This window comes from Elephantulus edwardii, unplaced genomic scaffold (genome assembly GCF_000299155.1).
Source record: "Elephantulus edwardii isolate Elephantulus edwardi_28Jun2011 unplaced genomic scaffold, EleEdw1.0 scaffold00117, whole genome shotgun sequence".
NCBI lineage: Eukaryota > Metazoa > Chordata > Mammalia > Macroscelidea > Macroscelididae > Elephantulus > Elephantulus edwardii.
The window spans coordinates 9,980,192-10,003,295 of NW_006399867.1; the positions used below are offsets into that span (position 1 = coordinate 9,980,192).

At 46.8% G+C, this 23,104-nt stretch overlaps 1 protein-coding gene across 1 annotated transcript in view; it reads left to right on the forward strand.

The window, feature by feature from the left end:
• Nucleotides 1–23,104, forward strand: part of ABCC6 (ATP-binding cassette, sub-family C (CFTR/MRP), member 6) — a 70,378-nt gene that overhangs the window by 76 nt on the left and 47,198 nt on the right. Inside the window, exons 2-11 of the mRNA XM_006892718.1 lie at nt 1,895–2,077; nt 5,189–5,314; nt 5,412–5,540; nt 8,694–8,819; nt 11,100–11,161; nt 13,079–13,189; nt 16,541–16,556; nt 18,308–18,348; nt 19,860–20,027; nt 21,078–21,255. Coding sequence (XP_006892780.1) covers nt 1,895–2,077; nt 5,189–5,314; nt 5,412–5,540; nt 8,694–8,819; nt 11,100–11,161; nt 13,079–13,189; nt 16,541–16,556; nt 18,308–18,348; nt 19,860–20,027; nt 21,078–21,255 — 1,140 coding nt within the window. The remainder of the gene's footprint in view (nt 1–1,894; nt 2,078–5,188; nt 5,315–5,411; nt 5,541–8,693; nt 8,820–11,099; nt 11,162–13,078; nt 13,190–16,540; nt 16,557–18,307; nt 18,349–19,859; nt 20,028–21,077; nt 21,256–23,104) is intronic.

Genomic DNA, 23,104 nt, shown 5'->3' on the forward strand with positions numbered 1-23,104 from the left:
CCTCCAGATCCCCCGGACGCCTGGGAATTGGGGAGACCCGCGCCACCCCTCCCCCTGGGGAAGTCAGCCGCTCGGATCAAGGACCCTTAAAGGAGACCCCCAGACCTCTCTGCTTTTAAAGCCTCCTTATCCACACGAAAACCAGGCTTTCTTCTGGAGAGCTACTGGCGGATTCGAACCGCCGACCTTTCAGTAAGCAGCAAAGCTCCTTAACACTGGGCCGCCAGGGCTCCTCCTTCCAAGATGCCAAATTTATTTTTTTTTAATCACGGTCAAGCCAAGTTGGTGCAGTGTATTCCGACTCATCACCGGTGGCTGTAAACCTTAGAGAGACAGCCAGCTTCGTATTTGTACAGCAGAACTGAACTACCAGCATTTCGCTTAGCAGCCCAAGCTTAACTCCCTGTGCGATGATCCCTTGTTTACTGAAGCCGGTGCTTCTCCTCCAGCCCCCACCTGCTGGCCCCCAGAGTCCTTTGCGGTTCCATGGACCACCCCCACTCTTCCCCCACTACCTCCTCCCTAGCTTCCTCTGTCACCCCAGGGTCTTGGCAGAGGGCTTGAGATTGGAGGTGGAGGTGACATGGGAGGGGAGGTAGGTGGGCGGGAATAAGAAAAGAATCCACTCCAAAGGATTTGAGCAGCCAGACGTAAATAACTAATAATAAAACAAAACAGTCTGCTGCTGGCTAGCCAACTGGGACCCACATCCCCTAATGTGTGAGACTAGGACAGCCCACCTTAGGTTTTCAAGGCTGTGACCTTCCCCAAGCAGACCTCCCTCCAGGCCAATCTCCCAGGTGCTTCTAGGTGGGTTCAAGCCAATCTAATGGCCAGCTTTCAAGCATGCCACTCTATTTGAGGGCTTGCTGGTACCAAGGATGTATTTTACCACTGTTGTTGTTGTGTACCGTGGAGTTGTTACTGACCCATAGCTGACCCTCCTAGCTGACCCCCTGGCAGTTAATCTCACTGAGATTGCCCATCGTTCTTCCCCCACGGAGCAGCTGGTGGCCTTGAACTCCTTGCCTTAGGGATTGCAGTGAATCTTCTTGCCACTAGTGCATCAGAGCTTCACTTCTTTACTACTATTACTACTGTTGTTGTTAAGTGCCGTCCAGTCACAGGCGACTCACAGTGACCCTATTACTACTACTACCCTAATTAATACAGCCCTTAGACCCCTTTGAAAGAAAAGGAAACTGAGGCATAACTGCTGAGTGACAGAACTGAAAGGAGTGCAGGGGACAGCATAAGACAGCAGAGAGGGAATTAAAGGGGCTCATAGCCCCTCAGCTCCATAGCCAGGTTTATTCTGGGATCAAGGCTTCATAGGGGCAGCTTTGCCATTTCCTGTTTGTATGGACCTGAAGGTTCCATCTTTCTGTGTCTCAGTTTGTCTGTCTTTGAAATGGAGACAGGAAGTAACACTGGAAAAGAATTCCTACTGCAACCCCAGAGGTATGCAGTTCAAATCCACCAGATACTGTGCTGGAGAAGGAGGGGGCAATCTCCTCCTGTACCAGTCAGATCTGATTGGACGGTACACATAAAAATAATACAATAAAAAAAATGAAAAAAAAGAAAAGAAAAGAAAAGAATTCCTGCTTCCCACAATGAAATGAGGAGTAAGTAACAAGCTATGTTTGGTAATCATCAGGACCCAACCACCTGAGTTCAAATCCCAAGACCACCACTTGAGTAAAACTGGGCGAGTCAGTCAATCTCTCTGGGCTTCATGTTGCTTATCTGCCAAATTATGCTGAAAATCACATATCCATCAGTGCTTGACACCTTTTTATGTAAATGTTTGGTGTCCAAAAGTTGCCTTGTGTCCCACCCTCCAGGCAGAGGGTTTGGGAACAGTATTCTAAGAATTCTTTTTATTCCTCAGGTCTGGAACCAGACGGAGCCAGAGTCCACCACTGCCCACCTGCTGAGTCTACATTTCCTGAAGTCACTGGGGGTCTGGGCACCCCCACTGTACCTCTGGGTCCTTGGCCCTGCCTACCTGTTCTATCTCCATCACCACAGCAGGGGCTACCTCCAGATGTCCCTTCTCTTCAAGGCCAAAATGGTAGCTGTCGCCACTGGGACCCTGGGACCAGATAGTGGGGAGAAGAAAGCAGACAGGGGCCCCAAAGTGGGTACTTCTGTCAAGGTGTAGATAAGAGGATTGAGAAGGGGCCCAGTTAACCAACTGGATCTCTCTCATTGGAGTCCAGTTGGAATAAACTCGTAGTTGACCATCCAGCAGGTCTTCAAAAGCTATAAACTGCACTGGAGGAGATTACCCATCTTCCTCCCTTGGAGGAGCCATTGGATTCAAACCCCCTGCTTTGCTGTTGCCAAACACCTCCTTACCTCTAGGCCACAGAGCTCCCTAACCGATCAGGGGTCCAAGGGAAAACTTGGGCAGAGTAAGATCCCCCTAAATGGATCGTGTAATTTATTAGATTTGTTCTCCAGTGGGCAGGGCCAGCCCCAACACTCATGCAGACATGCACACGGTCCTGAAGGGTCTCCAGCTGCCCTTGCCAAGCATTTTCCAAAGTGCAGAGCTGTGCTTCTGAATACACAGGGTGCTTTTATGGCGAACCTTCTCAAAATGTAAACAATTGTGCATTTGTGTCAATGTTTCCCCCTCTAGCCCTTTAACAGAAATAATATATGCCGAAATGTATGTTTAGAATAAACATGTCACACTTCAGCAGTTACATGTTTATTTTCAAAGAACCCTAGTGGCATAGGAGGGAGGTCTGGAGGGTGGCTGAGAGGGTAAGAAGTTGCACCATCAACCCAGAACAAGAGGTTCAAATCTACCAGCTGCAGCACAGTAGAAAGATGGGCAGTCTCTTCCCATGTGGTTTACAGCCTCTGAAAACCCATGGGAGGGTCAGTTCCCAGTCAGTTCTGATGCAATAGCAGTGGGATATTTGGGGATGACATAGGGGTTTAGGGTGACTGCCACAGTGGGCTCTACTATATCAGGAAGTGTGAGGATGGCACAGGATAGGACAGGGCTCAGATCTCTTGTTCATAGGATTGCTATGGGTTGTACTCGACAGCACCTAACAACAACAACAAAGGGATTTAAGCATTTGGCAGCTAACCAAAAGATTGTTGTTGTTGCATACCACAGAGTCGGAACTGACCCTTAGCTGACCCTCCAGTGGGTTTTCAGAGGCAGTTAATTGTACGGGAGGAGATTGCCCATCCTTCTCCCATGGAGCAATTTGTGGCTTTGAACCGCATGCCTTCAGGATTGCAGCGCAGCTTCTTGCCACTAGGCCACCAGTTTCAAATCCACGCTGTGCTCCCAGAAGGATTCAAAAAAACCTCCAACTGGTTGCCATCGAGTCGACTCTGACTTCTCTTGACCCTCCATCAGGTCTCTGAGTCTGTAAATCTTCACAAGAGAAGATTTCCCATCATTCTCCTGTAGAGCAAGAAGTGGATTGGAACCACTGGAGACACACCAACCTTTGGTTAGCAGTGTGACACTCTGGAGACTAAGTCACTAGAGACGTTTCCCTCAAAAGATCGTTATTGTTGTTGTTGTTGTTGTTCTGTACCGTCAAGTCAGAACCAACTCACAGCTGACCTTCCAGTGGGTTTTCAGAGGCAATAAATCACCTTAAGAAAAAGATGGGCAGCTTCCTCTTGTGTGACGTACAGCCTGGGACAGCCCTCTGGAGGGGCAGCTATGACTCATTTCCTACCCAATGGCTACAAGGGCTGAGTAGCAAGGACTTGAGGCAGCTGTGGTTGCATCCGGCCTTAGCGATGTCCTGCTAACCCGGGGCTATTGTGTCTTAAGCGACTTGAATTCATCAGCGACTCCATGGAATAAAGAAAGGTTTCCTCCTGTGCGATTTAAAGTTTTGGAAACCCGATGGAGGGCCAGCTATGAGTGGAACTGGTTTGACTGCAATGGGTTTGAGTTTGTATCTGAAGGTTGGCAAACTATTTCTTCAAGGACTAAAAACCCATTATTGTCAAATCTCTTCTGATCAGTAGTGGTTCTAGTGGGCAGAGCAAAACTGCCCACATAGGGTTTCCAAGTTGGCCCCCTTTGTTGTTTCTTGTTGTTGTTGTGTACCATCAAGTCGGAACTGATCCATAGCCGAGCCGCTGGCAGGTTTTCGCAGTTAATCACGCGGGAGAGAGTGCCCATCCTTCTACTGCAGAGCACCTGGTAGATTCGAACAACGTGCCTTCCAGATTGCAGCACAGCTTCTTGCCACTAGGCTACAAGTGCCCTCTTTATGGGACCTAATTACTGGCTCTTTCTTTCAGGGAAGCTCTGAGAGGGTTCAAACTGCCAACCTCACACTCTCTCCTTTTTTCACTTATTTTTTAAAAAGAGTGTGTGTGTGTGTGTGTGTGTGTGTGTGTGTGTGTGTGTGTACTGTCAAATCAGATCCAACTGGTACAGGAGGAGATTGCCCCTCCTTCTCCAGCAGAGCATCTGGTAAATTCGAACCATGCACCTATGAAGTTGCAGTGCAGCTTCTTGCCACTAGGCCACCAGAGCTCCTCTTTTTTTTTTTTTTCCACTTCTTTTTCAAGAGACATCTGTTGTTGGATTCGAACCCCGTGCCTTTGGGTTGGCAGCACAGTTCCTTAACACTAAGCCACCAGAGCTCCCTGTATGTTTTTAGAGATTGTGTAAAGATCTGCTGCTCCCAATCAGGAGCATAGTCCAAAGGGAGTTTTACTCCTACCCCAAAGGCTTAGCCTCCCTCAGGTTCAAATCCACAGGCCACTCTAAGGGAGAAAAATGCTAATCTTGTTCCCTATAATTTATGTCGTGGGAAACCCAAGATGAATCAGTTCTAAGTTGGCAATGAGAGAGAGAGAGATCCCCAGCAAGACTTTCTCATTGATGTAATTATAGGAATTGAAAGAAATAGACTTTGTCGCAAGCTGTTTCACACACGATCTCACTTTGGCACGTGGACATCCCTCCTCCACGTTGGAAACTTAGCAAGAGTTGTGTGAGGAACACCTGACAACTTCTGTTGTGTGTTACCCGATGAATTCTTCCCACCAGCCTGTGGAGTTAGGAGTTAGTCCCTTCCAGGGCCTCAACCCTTAAACTGCAGAGCCGCCACCCAGCTGGGCACAGTCCAGAGGCCGCCATCTTTCCTTTACCCACTAGCCTCAAGTGAACTTGTCTCCACAGGTGCTCGGGTCCGCCCTGCTCGTCCTGTACACCACCAGCGTGGCTGTGTCTCTCTGGGGAATCCAGAAGGGGAGGCCCCAGGCCCCGGAGTTCCTCATCCACCCCACCGTGTGGCTCACCACCATGGTAAAGCCCTCCTGGTCAAGGCCACTGGCAAGGGTGGAGAGGGTGTGTCCCTGGGCCCGCCTAAGGGTCCCTTCCCGACTCTTGGTCACTTGTCCAGAGTTTCGCCCTGTACGTTGTCCATGTGGAGAGGATGAAAGGGGTCCAGGCTTCTGGGTTGCTGTTCGGGTACTGGCTACTCTGCTGCCTCTCACCGGCCACCAGCGCGGCCCAGCAGGCCTCACAAGGGGTAAGTGGGGTTCTGAGCCCACAGGGGAAACCAATATGGTGCTTTCAGGTCTTGGGGCCCATCTTTTCTCCATTCCTTTCCATACATAATTTATCCTACACACACAGAGTCACTTATGCTTTTTTGCTGTTAGGTGCTGTTGTGTCGACCAGGGCTCATATTCATCTAAGAACAACAGATCAGAACCTTGCCTTATCCTGTGTGATCTTCACGATCTACACCTGATCAAGCCCATTGTTGCAGGCACCTGTCAGTCAACCCATGTTGCTGAGGGCCTTCCCTTCTTTCCCTGACCTTTCCCAGCATGATGTCTTTTCCTAAGGGCCTAGTCTTACTGACAATGTGTCCAAAGTCATATACGAAGTTTCACTACTCTTGCCTCTAAGTAGCAACCTGCTTGCACATCCTTCAGTACAGTTTTGTTAGGCCTTTAGGCAGTCCATGGAATATTCAGTACCCTTCTCCAACAGCCCAATCCAAAGGCATCGATTCTTCTGCTTACTCACTGTTCTACTTTCAGCTGCCTGTGAAACAATTGAAAAGACAGTGGCTTGGATCAGGTGCTCCTTAGTCTCTAAACTGACATCATTGCTCTTCAGCACTCAAAGAGAGCACTTACGCTTTAGAGATAGACAAATGTACTCCCTCACTGTTTACACTACATGGGGATTCCAGGAGTGTTTGTGCACAGGGAAAGATGGATTATTTTCAAGCCATCATCTTTTTTAAAAAATTTTTTATTATTAATTTCAATGAAAATTTACAGAGACTTTGGATTTCCATTCATTCATTGTTGCAATTTTCTCCCTTCCCAGCCCTCCCCCCAGTACACTACCCTCTTGGAAAAGTAAAAGAAAAATTCTTTCATTGTTTTACAATCCCTCCCCCCAGGTCCACTTCACTGTGCAGCCTTCGCTCTGGACTCCTGTCAGGAAAAAATACCTAATCATATTTCCCCTTTTAAACAGTTTTCTCCCTCATCTGTTTCAATGCAGTATACATTATTGAACCCATCTTTATCAGTCCCCCCCAACCCCGATGTCAGTCCTGTTTTACAACAGTGGCACCATGCAGTATTTGTCCTTTTGTGACTGAGATACTTCACTCAGCCTAATGTCCTCCCAGGTCACCCATTTTGAATAATATTGCATGAGTTCCTTGTTTTTCAATGCAGCATAGTATTCCATTGTGTGACTATACCACAGCTTCTCTATCCATTTGTTGATGGGCACTTAAGTTGTTTCCAGCTCCTTGCTATTGTGAACAAAGCTGCAATAAACATGGGTGTAAGCCATGGTCTTTTTTCAATTGTCTTGTATAGCACTGGTCTGTCCATTTGCTGTACAGAGGTAACTCATGGTTGCTGTGGTTATTAACACTGTGACATTGATGTGTCAGATGCGAGAACAGTTACCCATGGTGGACAGTGTTTGGTGGAGCTCCCCAATTAAAACAAGCTTGGAAGCAGGAGTGGCATCCACTTCCAAAATAGCTTGCCTCTGGAAACCCTATGAATTTGAAGAAACGATGAAAATTATACAAGTGTTCAGATCTTTCATTCACAGGGTCACCATGAGTCGTCTATGACTCCATGGCACTTAACAACAACAACATGATCTGAAAACTAAAATTAACACTGCTGCCATCAAGTAGATAAGTAGTTTCTAACTCATAGCAACCTTATAGCACAGAGTAAAACTCCTGCCCCCTAGGGTTTCTCTCTCTCCCCTGGAACGGTAGATAAGTTCAAACCAGAGAGCAGCCTGATGCTTATTACACTAAGAGATCCTTGGGCAAATCAAAAACTGTAAACAAGACTTAAGCCTCCAATCAGCTTGAAATGTTATATTCTTGAGGGAGAAGCCTCCCTTCAGTAAACATTCCTGTTTGCTCTTAAGGCCTTCAACTGATTGGATCAAACCTATTAGCATATAAAAAGCAATGGCAGTAGCTTTACTTACAGGTAACTGATTATAAGTGTAAATCATATTGAAATACCGTCATAGTAATATTCAGACTCCTGTTTGACCCAAAAGCTAGGCACCAGAACCTCACCAAACTGACATATAAAATTAACTCTTACCAGTACACATCATCCTAAACATTTTCATCTACATGAATACCCATCGCCTTTCTCACATAACACATTTCACTTGCACTCTAGACATGCACTTAGTATGCCTGCTTCCATGCATCATAGAAGCACATACTGGCGTGGTTGTTTCCAGCAATAGGAGCATAATTCACATTTGCTTAAGCAAAGAATAATAAGAGGGAATAGTTTTGTTCATACATGTGAGATCTTCAGAGGGAGTTCAGGCATAGCTGGATCCAGGTGTTCAACTGGCACATTCAAATGGTACCACTAATTGTTATTTATCTGTCTTTCAGTCCTGCTTTTCTCAGAGTTAGTTTCATTCTCTATTCAGGCTGGCAAGATGGGCTGCCAGTAGTTCCCTCCAAATTTATGTTCTGGACATCAAATAAACCCAGTGGAAGGAACTTCTGATGGTTCCAGAGCTTACTGTATCCATTCCCAAAACACCCACAGTTAACTAGAATATTCTCATGGGTAAAGCCTGGGTCATCTACTGCCCTTTGGGGTGAAATCAGTTCCCCATGAGCTCCTGAGGGAAGAAAACTAGGCGCTAGAATGAAACAACAAAAGGGCAGACAAGCCAGACAGCAGAAGCTGACGATCTGGGTCAGAGAATCTCTGTGCCCTTGAACAGGGTCCAAAAACTTCGAGGCTTAGTGTCCCTGTAAAACTGATCAGGTGATCACCTGCATGCAAAAATCTTCATTGCTACAGGCAGAGTCACTGCTCAGTCAAACCAGATCCTTCTCCTTAAGCTAGAGGACCCTGGCCAAGCAGATGATGGGATGGGAGAAGGGGGCTCGGAGTTGAAACGCAATAGGAGTCCATGGTTATGGGCAGACTGTGTAAGTCAGTGCTTGTGAATTAGGACTCTCGGAATGCTGGGGGACTGGTTTCTGAAGCTCCAACTTGGCAATGTTCTCAGCTGCAGAGAACCTTCTTCAGTCCTTTTCTTTCTATGCGGGCACCCTCTCCAACCTCCACTATTTACAAGACCCGGTGGGCTGGCGCCTGTCTGTCCAGACTCAGTGGGATTTCTGCTTTCTGTCCCTCAGGGCTTCCAGAGCGACCCTTTCTATCACCTGTTGACCTACCTGAGCTTGATTCTGGTTGGGGTGCAGTTTGTGCTTTCCTGCCTGGCGGATCAGCCCCCTTTGTTTCCTAAAGACCTCCAACAGTCTGTAAGTCACCTCATCTCCGACCCACTACCTCCTTTGTCCCTGCTCCAGTTCAAATCTCTGTATTCTTATGTGACCTACGGGACTTGAACTGGAACTTTTAAATTCATTTGGTAAAATGGGCATTGAATGTCTATTATTGTGGCAAAGGTTAGCCAGGGTAGACTGTAAATATTTTAGGCTTTATGGGCCAACTGATCTCTGTTGCAACCGCTAGACTCTGTTACTGTAGCTCAGAAGCCGCCACAGGAATTATGTAAATAAATGAATGTGGCTGTGTTCCAATAAAACTTTATTTGCAGAAACGGATGGTGGGCCAGATTAGACCCACAAGCCATGGTTTGCTGACCCTGGCTCCATGCCTCAGCTAGTTTCTGAGGACTGTCTGGTGACCAGAGATGTGTAGACAGTCCTGGCCCTCACACAGCTGACTGTCAAATAGAGAGCCAAGCATTAATCTCATAGTTACATTGCTGTATAGACAAGGTTATCTGCGCTAAGTGCTCCGAAGAAAAAAGTTCTGTGAACTTGAATAATGGTAACTCATCTGAGAAGTTAGGAAAGACATTTTGTGGAAGACAGAGTTGATCTGAGATCATGCACAAAGATGTTAAACTACTCAGGTTATCAAAATTATAATGGAGCATTTTGTTTCATTTGTGGCAAACAATTTTAAAAGTTGATAATGAGGTTCTATCACACCAGTAATCATTTTTAGTTTTATTCCACGTTTACCAATGACCCCCGAGACTGTGGCCCTTAGTTGCTTTAAGAACATGGAACAAAAATCACCCCAGGGCTCAATTCTCAACCACCAATAGACAGACCCAGAAGGTGAGCAGTAACACTCATTCCTTAGACTATCTAACCATAAAAGATCAAAACAGCAGTAATTGCTCAAGGATAGAGTACTGAAAATAGGGAGGGGTGGACTCCAAGGATGGATGGAAATGAGACTCATAGGGAGGGAGTAGGTAAAGTGCAATTATGTGTATTAGAATTAATGATATTACATAAAGTATGTATGAATGGTTGAATGGAAAACAGATCTGTTCTGCCAGCTTGCACTCAAATAAATCATTATTAGAGAAATGGAAAGATGGCAAAACCCAAAATTTATAACAAGCTGTGATGGCTAAAATGTGTAAAATGGCCAATTGAAGAGAATAAACTAGAGTGGTCTTTCTAGATAGCTGGAAATCAAAGGGTAGAAAATTAAATTGTCTTATTTGTTGAGAGACACTTTTGGCTATACTTTGTCTGTAGTGTATGTGGTTGTTGCTTGAGAACTGGTTTTGTGTTAATAAAAGTTGTTATTTCTGACCTGTGAGCGCTGTAGGCTGGTGTCCTCGTCCCTATTCTCCCTTCCTCCCTGGAAGCAGTTGGGCCCACTGTGTCCACGTCGGCAAGCTCTGTGTGTTTTTGCTTCAAAGCTTCTGACCTGTGTATCCTGCTTTCCTGGCCTTGGTTCCAGCCACCATACATTGACCTTGGAATGTGAAAATCAGGTCTACCCTTCCCGTTGTAAACAAAGCACATTTACAATTTACTTTGTAAACTTTCAATCCAATCACAATAATAAAATACGATTATTGTTGTTATGTTCCGTCAAGTCACCTATGACCCATAGTGATCCTGTTTGTAACAGCTCTGCACCCTGCCCTGTCCTGAGCCAGTCTCACTGATTAAAACACACACACCCTCATTGCCCCAGTTACTGTATCAATCCATTTCATCTGAGGTCTTCCTCTCCTGTGCTGTCCCTCCACCCTTCTGAGCATGATGTCCTTCTCCAAGGATCAGGCCCTCCTGGCCACAGGCCCAAAGTATGTGAGACAGAGCGTAAGATAATTTATTATTGTGATTAGATTGAAAGTTTACAAAGCAAATTGGCTTTTCATGCACAGTTTGTTTCATAACATTTATTATAATGCCCACAATATGACTGCACTTTTCCTTTTCCCTCCCTGTAATTCTCATTTCCACTAATATCTGCTTATGTTGCTGGGCTGCCTGCATATATTTGCTGCTGACTGTATTTCTGTGTGCTTCTCTGCATTTTCCTTTTCTGTGGTGGATTTGTGCTGGCCATCATCCCCTTATTGTATATTGCCTTCCCTCTCACATCTCTTAATGTGTGACTACTATTTACTAATTTTTCACTCCTCTCTTCCTCCCTTCTCATCCAGGAATGATTGTTTCTGTGTGTAAGCCTTTCTTGAGCTTCTTTAAGTAGTGGTGTTGTCCAAGATTTGTTGCCTTCCCATCATTTGTCTTTTCCAGAACCCATGTCCAGAGGCCGGAGCCTCCTTCCCCTCCAAGGTCATGTTCTGGTGGATTTCTGGGTAAGTAATAGCAAGAACCAAGTGATTGTAGCTAGGGAGGATAGAAGGAGAATTAATGCCTTTGAGCTGTAGTGTTGGAGAAGAGTATTGAATATATATGGACTGCTAAGAAAACAAACAGGTTCATCCTAGAGAGGGTTAAACCAGGCTGCTCCTTGGAGGCAAGGATTCTGAAACTTTGTCAGACCTACTTTGGACATGTTGCAAGGAAAGACCAGTCCTTGGAGAGGGATGTCATGCTTGGGAGGGTGGAGGGACAGCGCAAGAGAGGAAGACCCTCAATGAGATGGATAGATTCAGTGACTGGGGTAATGGGGGTAGGTGTATTGGAGACAGTGCGATTGGCACAGGATAGAGCAAGGTTTAGGGCTGTTGTACATAGGGTCGCTGTGAGTCGCAGGCAATTCCAGGGCACATAACAACAACAATAGCAAAAAAAAGCCTGGGACAGCGCCCCCTTCTGCCCACCTTCCTCACCACCAGCAGGGCCAAGACCACCAGCCAGGCATTCACCCAGCCTCACTTACCCCCTGAGCCTGGTTTTGTTTTGTTTTTTTCTTTTTTCCCTTCATCTGTAAAATGGGTCCAGAATAATCTCAGTTCACATAAGAATGAAATGAGATGGTGTTGGTAACTCATTCAACTTACAGCTGACCTCTCAGCGCTTTCCAGGGCTATAAATTGCATGGGAGACTAGCTTTCAAGACATGCTGTGCAGCTTGCTACAGACTATACCATGAGACTGCCCTAATTTTAGGAAAAACACCAAGATAAAAATCAAACCCATTGTCATCAGGTTGATTCTGACTCAGCAATCCTCTAGGACAGAGCAGAACAGTCCTCAACATCAAGAAGACAAAATTTCTCACCACTGGGCCAATTGGCAGCACCATGATAGATGGAGAAGAGATTGAGGTTGTTAACAATTTCCACTTGCTCGGCTCCACAAGCAACATTCTTGGCACTAGCAATCAGGAAATCAAAAGATGAATTGCATTGGGAAAATCTGCTGTCAGGGACCTCTTCAGAGTACTGGAAAGCAAAGATGTCAGTCTAGAGACTAAGGTGCGCCTGATTCAGGCCATGGTCTTCGCGATTACTTGGTATGCATGAGAGAGCTGGACAGTGACTAAGGATGACAGAAGAGTTTTGGTGTTGAGTTGTGGTGCTGGAGAAGAGTCTTGAACATACCATAGACCACCAAGAAAACAAAAAGGTCTGTCTTGGAGAGGGTGAAACCAAGTTTCTCCTTGGAGGCTAGGATTTTGAAGCTCTGTCTCACATACTTTGGGCATGTGGCTAAGAGGGACCGGCCGGTCCTTGGAGAAGGGTGGAGGGACAGCATGGGAGAGGGAAGACCTCGAATGAGATGGATAGACATAGTAACAGGGATGATGACGGCAGGTGTGTCAGAATCAGTGAGACTGGCTCAGGGTAGGGCAGGCTTTAGAGTCACAGACGACTCAACAGCACATAACAATAGCAACAACAACAAATCTTTATGGAAAGAGCTCTGGTGGCCTAGTGGTAAGGAGTTGCCCTGCCAACCGCAGCATGCAAATCAAATCCACCAACTGTTCCTTGGGAAAAAGCTAGACAATCTCCTCCTGTGTAATTTACAGCCTTTGAAAATCTGAGCTGGTTCCAACTTGATGGCACCTAACAGTCTTTATTTTAAAAGACAATGGTAATTGTCTGCAGAGCATTTGGCTTATTTAGATTGTTTAGACTTTTTGTTTATCAGTTCAGTGCTATCAGCTGAGCAGTGTCTTGCAAATAGGAGCTTTCATTTTACAAGGAGCCAGCAAAGGCACAGAGGGGCGAGGTGATATGCCCAGGGTCACACAGCTGCCCGACAGGACTCTGCAAGAGATGGATGGTAGGATAAGCCCCTCCCCTGATGACCCTCTTTTACAGGCTTGTCTGGAGAGGCTACCGGAGACCCCTGGGACCAAAAGACCTCTGGTTACTTGGGAAAGAAAACTCCTCCAAAGAACTTGTTTCCCAGCTCAAGAAGGAATGGACAAGGTAAGTGTATGACCATCAAAAGCTCAGCCATCATAGGACGTGTTTGGACAAATTGACAACAGCAAATTGAAAGGTTAGATCATAGGTCAATGGCGTGTAAATGATATAAGACACAGTGTATAGGAATGACTGTATGAAACTCAATGTGAGTGAAGAAAGGTGTGAAACACTACGTATGTGAATGAGACATAATGCATACCCAAAAAAGCCCAGCCCCAAATAAAACTCAGGACCCTGCTCTGAGCTCCACCTCCCCACCGCCCCTGTCTGAGGGCTGGAACTGACTAGGCTCAAAATCCAGTTGCTCCCAGAGTTCGTCTCAGGGTTCAAACAGGAAGCTGACAAATGGAGTCTCCGAAGGAAGCCATGATGGTGGAATGGCAGGCAGAAGACAGAGGGATATTTTAAAACTGAGGGGTGTGGAATTAGGTGGCAGCTATAACACCTGCACTTATTTAACTTTAGAAATGATCTTCCCAGGGCGCTCTGGTGGCATTGTTGCCATTAGGTGCCGTTCAGTCACCTGTGACTCAGAGGAACGTTGCCCCATCCTGTGCTGTCATCACAGTTCCCACCAAGCCTGTGGTTACAGTCACCGTGCCAGCCCGTCTCCTGGACGGTCTTCCTCTCTTTCTCTGACCCTCTATTTCACCCAGCGTGACCTCTTTCTCCAAGGACTGGACCCTGACAATGTGCTCAAAGTATGTGAGGCAACATTTCACCATCCTTGCCTCTAATGAGCAAGTTACACTTCCTCCAAGACAAATTTATTATTCATTTTAATGAATGTTTACAGAGACTTTGGATTTCTGTTCATTCCTTGTTGCATTTTTTCCCCTGCCCCACCCCAGTTCCCTCTTTTCTTTGAAAAGTAAAATTCTCTCATTGGTATACAATTCCCCCCTTCCCGAGTCCACTCCGCTATGCAACCTTCATTCTGTACTCTTGTCATAACCATCATACCCAATCACATAGCCCTTTTAAATAGTTCTCTCCCTCATCTGTTTCAATGCAGTATACATAATTTATCCAATCTTTCTCAGTCTCTCCCTAACCCTGCTGTCAGTCCTGTTCTACAACAGTGGCACTATGCAGTATTTGCAAGACAGATTTTTTTAAAATTTTATTATTTTTTGTGTGTATATGTACCATCAAATCAGATCTGACTGGTACGGGAGGAGATTGTCCCTCCTCCTCCAGCAGAGCATCTGTGGATTCAACTGGCAAGACAGAGTTTTGACTGTTCCTGGTGGATACTCTTCTCCAGCATCACAACTCAAAAGTACTGGTGGCATCATCTATAGCCTGGCATGCTGCTAATCAAAAAGCCTCGCATCTCCAGTGGTTCGAATCCACTAGCAGCTCTTGTGGGAGAAAGATGGGCAGTTTCCTCCCACTAAGCGTTACAAGCTCAGAAACCCGAGGGAGGGTCACTGTGAGTCGAAATACACTCAACGGCAGTGAATTTGAGTGGTTGTGTTTTAAATTTTTATTAAATGTAGCCTCTTAAAATTTTCTCCTCTGTTCCATGAGCATGCCATAAGTCTCTAACTACTCCAGTTCAGTTTGGGGCAGGGGTGGGGGTGCTGGGATTGATGGGGAAAAAAATGTGATTCATAGGAAAAAAATGAACAAATTCCTGGAACATGGTTAAGAACTTGAGCATATCAGTGCTGTCCATGTGGCCTCATTCTATTTTATCTTTTGTTTTCCTACCATTTGTAATAGGTTATATGTTTTCTTTTCCTGTCTTTCAATTACATTGTGTTTATTTGACAACAGTATACACAACCAAACATACATCTATTCACAGTTTCTACACGAGCAGCTCACTAGCACAGATTACATACGTGATGCCATTGTTCTTGTCATCTCAGCCCACATTGCTTCTTCACTATTCATTTAGACTTCCTGCATTTTAAGGCTCTTACTTATATGCTTTGCATCAACTGTTGTGAGTTTACACTCAAGATAGCTGATTCATTACAAGAATGTTCAAAGGGAGCTCTGGTGGCAAGAAGCTGCACTGCAATTCCAGAGGTACACGGTTCAAATCCACTAGATGCTCCACTGGAGAAGGAGGGGCAATCTCCTCCTGTACCAGTCGGATCCAATTTGATGATACACACAAAAAAATAATAAGAGGGAAAAAATTTTTAAAAAGATGGTTCAAGGTGAATATTCTTTATTAATTGGGCTAAACTATGGTGGCCTAGTGGGTAGGGAGTTGTGCTGACAAACCCAAAGGTACTCGATTCTAATCCACAAGCTCCTTATCAGGAGAAAGATGGGAAGTTTCCTCCCATGCAGTTTATAACCTCGGAAACCAGACCAGAGGGTCAGCTATGTGTTGGTTCTGACTCTATGGCAATGAGTATAAGTTTTAAGTTTAGTGTTTAGTTAAACAGTTGCTTCACAGGATAGTTTTATTTCAGGGTTTGAAGATTATTTCCATTCATGGGTGCCCCCAGCCTCAGTGGCTCCAGGAAGTCTGGTTTCCGTGTGAGCTGGAACTTCTGTTCCGTGCATTCCCACCTTTGGATCCGGATCCATCTATTGGGCTTTTCATCAACATTTTCAGCAATGGTAGCCAGGAATGACCCATTTCTTCTGATCTCCTAGTAATGGATCTAATGCTTTGTGGAGGTAAAAGAACACACAATCCAGTCCCTTTCTTAATTCCTTGGTATCTTTCTTCCTCTGCTGTTCCAGGCAAATGGAGACTGACTCTTAGGTCATGAGTGGCTTCTCCTAAACTGTTAAGACCCCAGAGGCCACTTAACAAACTAAGAGGTAGAACCGAATCTGTCTCTTACCCTATTTGATATTTCTGGAATCTTTTGTGGGTCCCTCAGAGTCTGAGGAATCCAGTTTGAGAACCACTGATCTGGAGAACTAAGCCATCAACGTAGATTAGGTTAACCAGGTTGAACACTACTGCCCTGCTTCTGAATATAGCCTTGGACAAGTCATCTGACCTCAGTGTTTTAGGAAACTAAGCTCTGTGGGAAGAGTCACAAGGGGTCCCCTGCACATTCTAGGAAGTTTGTTGTATTTGTTGCAGGTGGCTAAATCCCACAGATTAGATGACGAGATAGAGCTACAGATAGACTAGTTGTTTACTTAACTGATAAGGTCATGTTAGCTTCAGGCATGGCTGGATCCAGGGTTCTCTCCCAGCATCTCTCAGAGCTCAACTGTTTTTTGTGTAGTGGTCTCTCCAGAAGAGTTGTCCCAAGACAAGCGACTAGGGATGATAAAGGGAGAATTGATGCCTTTGAGCTGTGGTGTTGGAGAAGAGTGTTGAATATACCATAGACTGCTAAAAGAACGAACATGTTTGTCCTGGAGGGGCCGAAGCCAGGCTGCTCCTTGGAGGCAAGGATTCTGAAGCTCCGTCTGACATACTTTGGACATGATGTAAGGAGTGACCAGTCCTTGGAGAGGGACGTCATACTAGGGAGGGTGGAGGGACAGCGCAGGAGAGGAAGATCCTCGATGAGATGGACTGATTCAGTCCACTGGGGTAATGAGGGTAGGTGTGTGGGAGACAGTAAGATTGGCAAGAGATAGAGCAGGGTTTAGGGCTGTTGTACATAGGGTCGCTATGAGTCACAGGGGACTTGAAGGTACATAACAATAACAACTAAGGGAACAGGGAGCACTTCTCTCCCAGAATCAATGAAGAAAATCCCAAGGAAGGGCTAGATTGAGTCACATGCATACCAGGAGCCAGTCCCAATGCTAGAGGCAGGGATTGGAGAACCATGAGTAAGGAGAGGAGCTACTCCCACAGAAAGGGGGGTACTGTTTTCAAAGGTGGAGGAAGTGATGTCAGTTTCCCTCTCACTACAAGCATATTCTGCCATGTTGTCCCTCCAGCCTGACACAATTGTAAGGAAGTGTCAGAATTCAAACAACCTGCCTGGTCTAGCTCTCTGTCTCACAGCTTCTGGCTTCTCCAGCTGGTTGTGAGCACCATAATCCTAATGTTGGAGCGAGCAGACAGAAACATTCCTTAGGATGGTTGGCAAAGCCTCTCATGGGCACACGGCGGGCAGGGAGGGGGAAGGAAAAATCAGGCAAAGACCTGACCCCGTCGTTTTCTGATCGGATTGATTACACGTAGAACAGACTTTGGTTTCTGAGATATTTTGCAACCACTCAGGGAAGGTGGGGGACTTTGGTGAGCAAGGTTACAAGCTCACTGGCCAAATCAGGTTCATTAATTGTGTTTGGTCTACATGATATTTTGGACTGGTTTTTTTTTTTTTTAAATAAGCTGCAAATATTTAAAACTCTGGACATGTCCCATTTGAAACGAACAAGATTTCTGACTTGAAATAAATTTGGCAGCACTGGTCCACCTCCCTGCCTGGCAACAGGAGGTGAGATCTGGGTAAAGGCTGTGCCATTGGACAGGGCATGTGCTCTTCACTTAACCACAGTTTTCAGCCCTCCCTTGTGTGTCCCCTAACTTACCTGACCTATGCTACTCCCTCATACCCTTGCCTCATTCTGTAGTCATTTGTGAGCTCTGCAGTGAATGACCTTCAGCTCAGAGACCAAAGTTTATACACCAGTCAGTCAGATCTCTTATTCCAAATCCCTGCTCTGTCCCTTCACCTTCAACACTGCTCAGCACTTCTTAGACCCTCAATCTCTTCTTCAGTAAAATGAATCTGATAAAAGCGTCACCTCTTAGACCCTCAGCCACTTCTCCAGTAAAATGAAGAATCTTCCTCAATCCTCTTGGACCCCCAATCTCTTTCTCCATAAAATGGAGAGTCTAGCTCTGGTGGCCTAGTGGTAAAAAGCGGCGCTGCAATCCTGAAGGCACAAGGTTTGAATCCAGCAGCTGCTTCCCAGGAGAAAGATGAGAAGAAGTCTTCCCCCGTCTGTCATAGTGTAATTAACTGTCTCTGAAAATCTGTTGGGGCCTCGGCTACTTGACAGTACACAACAACAATAATAAGTCATTAAACAGAAAGAGGTCTTGCTATAAAGGACTGGTTGGGGTGTCAGAATTAATGATAGCTTGTAGATCATCAGAGCTGGGAGAGATCCAGGGAATAGGAGCAGCCCCGTCCTTTGACACGCGGGAGGCTCATAGCACAGAGAGGCACCAGTCTGTTCAAGGCCACACAGCAAAGAGGAGGGTCAGCCCCAACATCACCCTCTCTTACAGCTGATGGCCTCAGGGAGGGCTCCCTCGCTGCCCTCACCTTTTCTCTTGTCCTGTAGTCCTGCTATAACTAAGGTTTTAGGCTGCAAAGCATCCTAGTGTCTTAACCCAGGACCAGAGCATGGCCCTCTGTGCCAGCATCTCTGGGCTGGTCAGTGCAGAGTCTGGGGCTGATCCCTAGTGGTGCTGTAACACAAATTACTGCTTTGGGAGGCAGCCTGGGCTGATGTCTTAATCTTGCTGGTTCGTAGCAGTGTGTTTGGGCCCGGTTCACTCTGACCCTCCATCTCTTCATCTGTGGAATGGAGATAGTACCTGGCTTGCTGGGTTCTTAGGAGTGCTTGACACATAGTGGGGCCGCATTCACACCCTCTTCTGTCATCACCCATGAGGAGGTGCAAGCAGAGTGCTCCCTGGAGGCAAAGATGGCAAAGCTTAGCTCATATTTTGGGCATGTTATTAGGAGTGGCTATTCCTTGGAAAGGGACATGATGCTTGGAAAAGTGGAGAAGACCCTCAACACGGTGGATTGACACAGTGACTGTAACAATGGGCTCAAGTGTGTCAGAGATGATGAGGACGGCACCGGAGAGCTGAGGGTCCAGGTCTGTTGTTCAGAGTACTTGACACGGGGTCACCTAACAACAACTCAATGATTGTCTCAAATGCGGGGGTCCCCTTAAAAACATCACGAGGAGTGAAGCCAGTTACATGAGGACAAATGAAATACTGTGTGATGTCACTTAGAGGAAATAAGCAAACAGACAGACCCCAAAGAGGATCGGCGGTTACTGAGGTGGTGGTGCAGTGGTTAGAGCACCCAGCGGCTAAACAGAAGGGCTGCTAAGTGAAAGATCCCACCAGCCACTCATTGGGAGAAAGTTGTGGTGCTCTGTTTCCGTAAAGGCTTACACAGCCTTGGAAACCCGTGGGGCAGTTCAACTCTGTCCTACTCCATAAAGATCACTTATGAGGCTACGTCCACGTTCAACAGTGGGCGTGATTTTTTACCTCAGAATGGGAGAGGGTAAAGGGGCATAATCTGAATCTGACCTGGGGAGCTTTTGAACGTATGCTGATGGTGGTAGAGTGTTTTGGGGGGAAAGAATAGGGCCAGAACAAAAGAATGCCTTTGAAGGGTGACGGTAGAGGCGATTATGCTGGGGCCACTTCTAAGATGTACGTTTGTCTCAAAATTAAATAGTGGGTCCTCTTCTCTCTCCCCCTTTCTCTCTCTCACATACACGTATTCAAGAAAAATGACCAAAAGAACAAACATCTTACAAATTAAAAAAAAAAAAATTAAATAGTGGGTTTGCTAGTTGACAGGAAGTGGGGTGTAAGGCTGGTTCCAGGCAAGGGCACCCATCCCCCTTGCTGGGAATATTACCTTTTAGTGTCTGGCCCTGCTACCGGCAGGCCAGCTGCCACCAGGCCAATTTCTCTCCCTCTCAGGTGCACCAGGACCTGTGACGGGGAAGCCAGCAGCCATGCCGAGGCCCAGGAGACAGTGGCCTTCCTGCCGACGCCAAAAGCTGAGAGGGGCCCCCTGCTGTGTGCCCTCTGGAGGGTGTCTCGCTCTGCTTTCCTCCTGGGCACCCTCTGCCTCATCATCGGTGACGTCTTCAGGTTCCTGGTGCCCAAACTCCTCAGGTAGGTCCGGACCGTGGGCATCTGTCTCTCGGAGGTCTGCTGTCCCTGCACGCTGTTCCTCCGCTGTCAGCGGGGCCTCACCTCTGAGTCTGCCCTCAGTTACTCTCTGTCATTAAGGGCCTGCTGGCCCTGGGCACCAGAGGGTAGGTGAGAGGGCTCCAGAGGGGGAGAGTGGCACATGAGAAAGCTGAGCTTAGTAAGAGAAGGATAATAAGCCATCAGTTAGTTTTTATGAGGTGACAGACCATCCCAAGAGTGCATGACTTAAATGGTAAAACCTTATTTACTTGGCTCAGGATTGGGCACAGCTCAGATTGTTCATGGGCTGCTTTGAGCTGTAATCAACTCAGTGGCATGTGTGTGTTGTATACCGTCCAGCAGGAACCCTAGCTGACCCTCCAGTGGATTTTCAGAGGCACTTAATCACAGGGCAGGAGATTGCCCATCCTTCTGCAGAGCTGCTGGTGGCCTCAAACCGTGTGCCTTCGGGATTGCAGGGCAGCTTCTCACCACTGGGCCACCAGAGCACCAGCAATGGCACCTGCCAGCATGATAATCTGGAAGCAGCAATCTGGACTGGGCTGCAGCTGGTCAGCTCCTCTGCTGTTAGTGGGCTCACTCCTGTGTCTGCGCTCAGCTGCTAGTTTGGCTGTGGACTGGCTGGTGTGAGGTGGTCTCGGCTGGAACCCCTGGTGTCTTGTTCACATGAGCTTCCGTGTTCAGACAGCCAACACAGGCTTGTTCCTCTGGCAGCTCGCTGGTGTCCCGGGAGGTTAACAAAAGATCCACACCCTTGTGGGCCTGAGCTCTGAACCGGCACTGCTATGCTCTGTCTTCTTCTGTTGGCCTAAACTGGTCACAGGGCCAGCCCAGACTCAAGGCATGGAGACAGAAACTACCTCTCATGGGGAAGGCTGCACACAGAGGAGGAATGGGCAGTGAGGGGTAACAGTTGTAGGCATTTCTCCTCCACACCTGGCCAAGTTAGGGCAAAGGTAATACAGGGTTCCCCTACTTTGACCAACTGTACCTTCTTCCTCTCTCACTAAGCCTTTTCCTGAAGTTTATTGGTGATCCCGCGGCCCCAGCCTGGAATGGCTACCTCCTGGCAGTACTGATGTTCCTCTGTGCCTGCCTGCAGACCCTCTTTGAGCAGCAGCACATGTACAGGATGAAGCTGCTGCAGATGAGGCTGCGGACGGCCATCATTGGCCTGGTGAACAGAAAGGTGAGCCCTGGCACCTGATGTCCCCACTTTCACCTGCGTGCAAAAGTTCCAGTGAAGAAGAGTGAGACCGCTGAGCTGTTAAATGTGAGGCCACTGAGCTGTTAAACACTGTCAGCGACTGCGAACTTACTCTCGTTACTCATATTCTTTCACCTCCTGAGCTAGTTCCCTAAGACCTTTAAATGATCTGACCCCTGAGAATTCATTTTCGTAACTCATATTCTGCTTTCACCTTCTGAGCTATTTCCCTAAGACCTTTAATGATCTGACCCCTCAGGATCTCTCTGAACTGAGTCACACATATAATGTCATTCACGCATCACACAACCTCACAAACACACGAAGCACCCTCCTATCTTAAGACCTTTGCACCTGCTACTCCATGGCCAGAAATTTCTCTCCCTCCCCCGTTTTTGTAATATGAAGGTTTACAAAGCAAATTTGTTTTCCATTCAGTCATTCATACACATTTTCTTTCGTACCTTTAATTATAATAATTAATTATAAGTAATTAGGAGTCTTTGATGGCCCAGTGGTAAGAAGCTGCACTGCAGTTTTGAAGGCATGCAGTTTGAATTTATCAGCCGCTTTGTGGGAGAAGGATGGGCAGTCTCCTCCCGTGCAATTAACTGCCTCTGAAAACCCACTGGAGGGTCACCCATGGGTCAGCTCCGACTCGATGGTACACAACAACAACAGTGTCATTGTACTTTATTCACTTACTCCCCATAATTCTCACCTCTGTTCATCCTTCTGTCCTCCTCCTGTCTGCCTTCTGGGAATTATCCTTGGACAAATGCTGCTATTTTGACCTTGTATTGTTGGTTATTCCAAGGAGTCCCTCCCTGGTGTTATTGGCCCCGTTATAGGCCTGCCTGTTGTTTGGTTGAAAGTGGAGCCTCAAGGTTGAGTTTTGTTCCAAGTTTGAAGGGTGGTAAGGTTCTATCCAGTCTCTATCAGACCCATAAGCCTGACCTTTGGAAAAGTGTTTTAGTTCTCTTCCACATTGTCCCCTACTCTGTCCAGGACTTTCTACCGTGATCTGTTTGAAAATGGTCAGCAGGGGTAGCTGGACACCAACTAGATCTTCTAGTCTCAGGGTCATAGAAGTTGGGGTTCAAGTCCATTGCACTAATTGCTTGAGGACATCTTTCCTTTTCTTTCTTCTTTTCTGTCTGGACAAGGAGGCACCAATAGTTACCACCTCGACGGCTGCTCGATATTGTTTAAGACCCCTGCCAGGACGTTCTGCTTGGTCTAATTAATTAACTTCCACTTGTGAAGAAAATGGTGAACTCTCTGGCTGAGTGGGGCCTGGATCAAGGTGGGCTGTCAGCCCTGCGGTGATAGAGTACATGGTCAAAATGACCCACTGGGTGATGGCTTGTGTCTGGACGGTAAGTCCTGTCATAGAACACAGCCTTGGGTGTTGGAAGCAAGTCCTACGACCTGACTTAGAGAAACACCAGCTGCTGTAGGGCCTGTGATAACGCAGCCAAGACAGCATCCCCAGTGACTGTTTCGTTCTCTCACACCTGAGCTGTCACCTGTGGGCAGCGGGACAAAGAGGACAGCTTGTGAATGAACATACCCTGTCGTTGAGCTGTGTGTCCCAGCCTGAGTCCTCTGTGCTGCGTGTAGAGGCTGTAGAGGAAGAATGAAACACACACACACACACACACACACACACACACACCCCGGTCCTGCACCATCTCCATGGTTGGTGCTGATTAGTCCCTGTGTCAGTCCATGTCACTGTGGCCCTTCCCACTTTGTCACCAGCCCTCTGCTTTCCCAGGCAGGATGCCTTTCCCCAGGGACCAACCTCTCCTGGTAACAATGCCCAAGG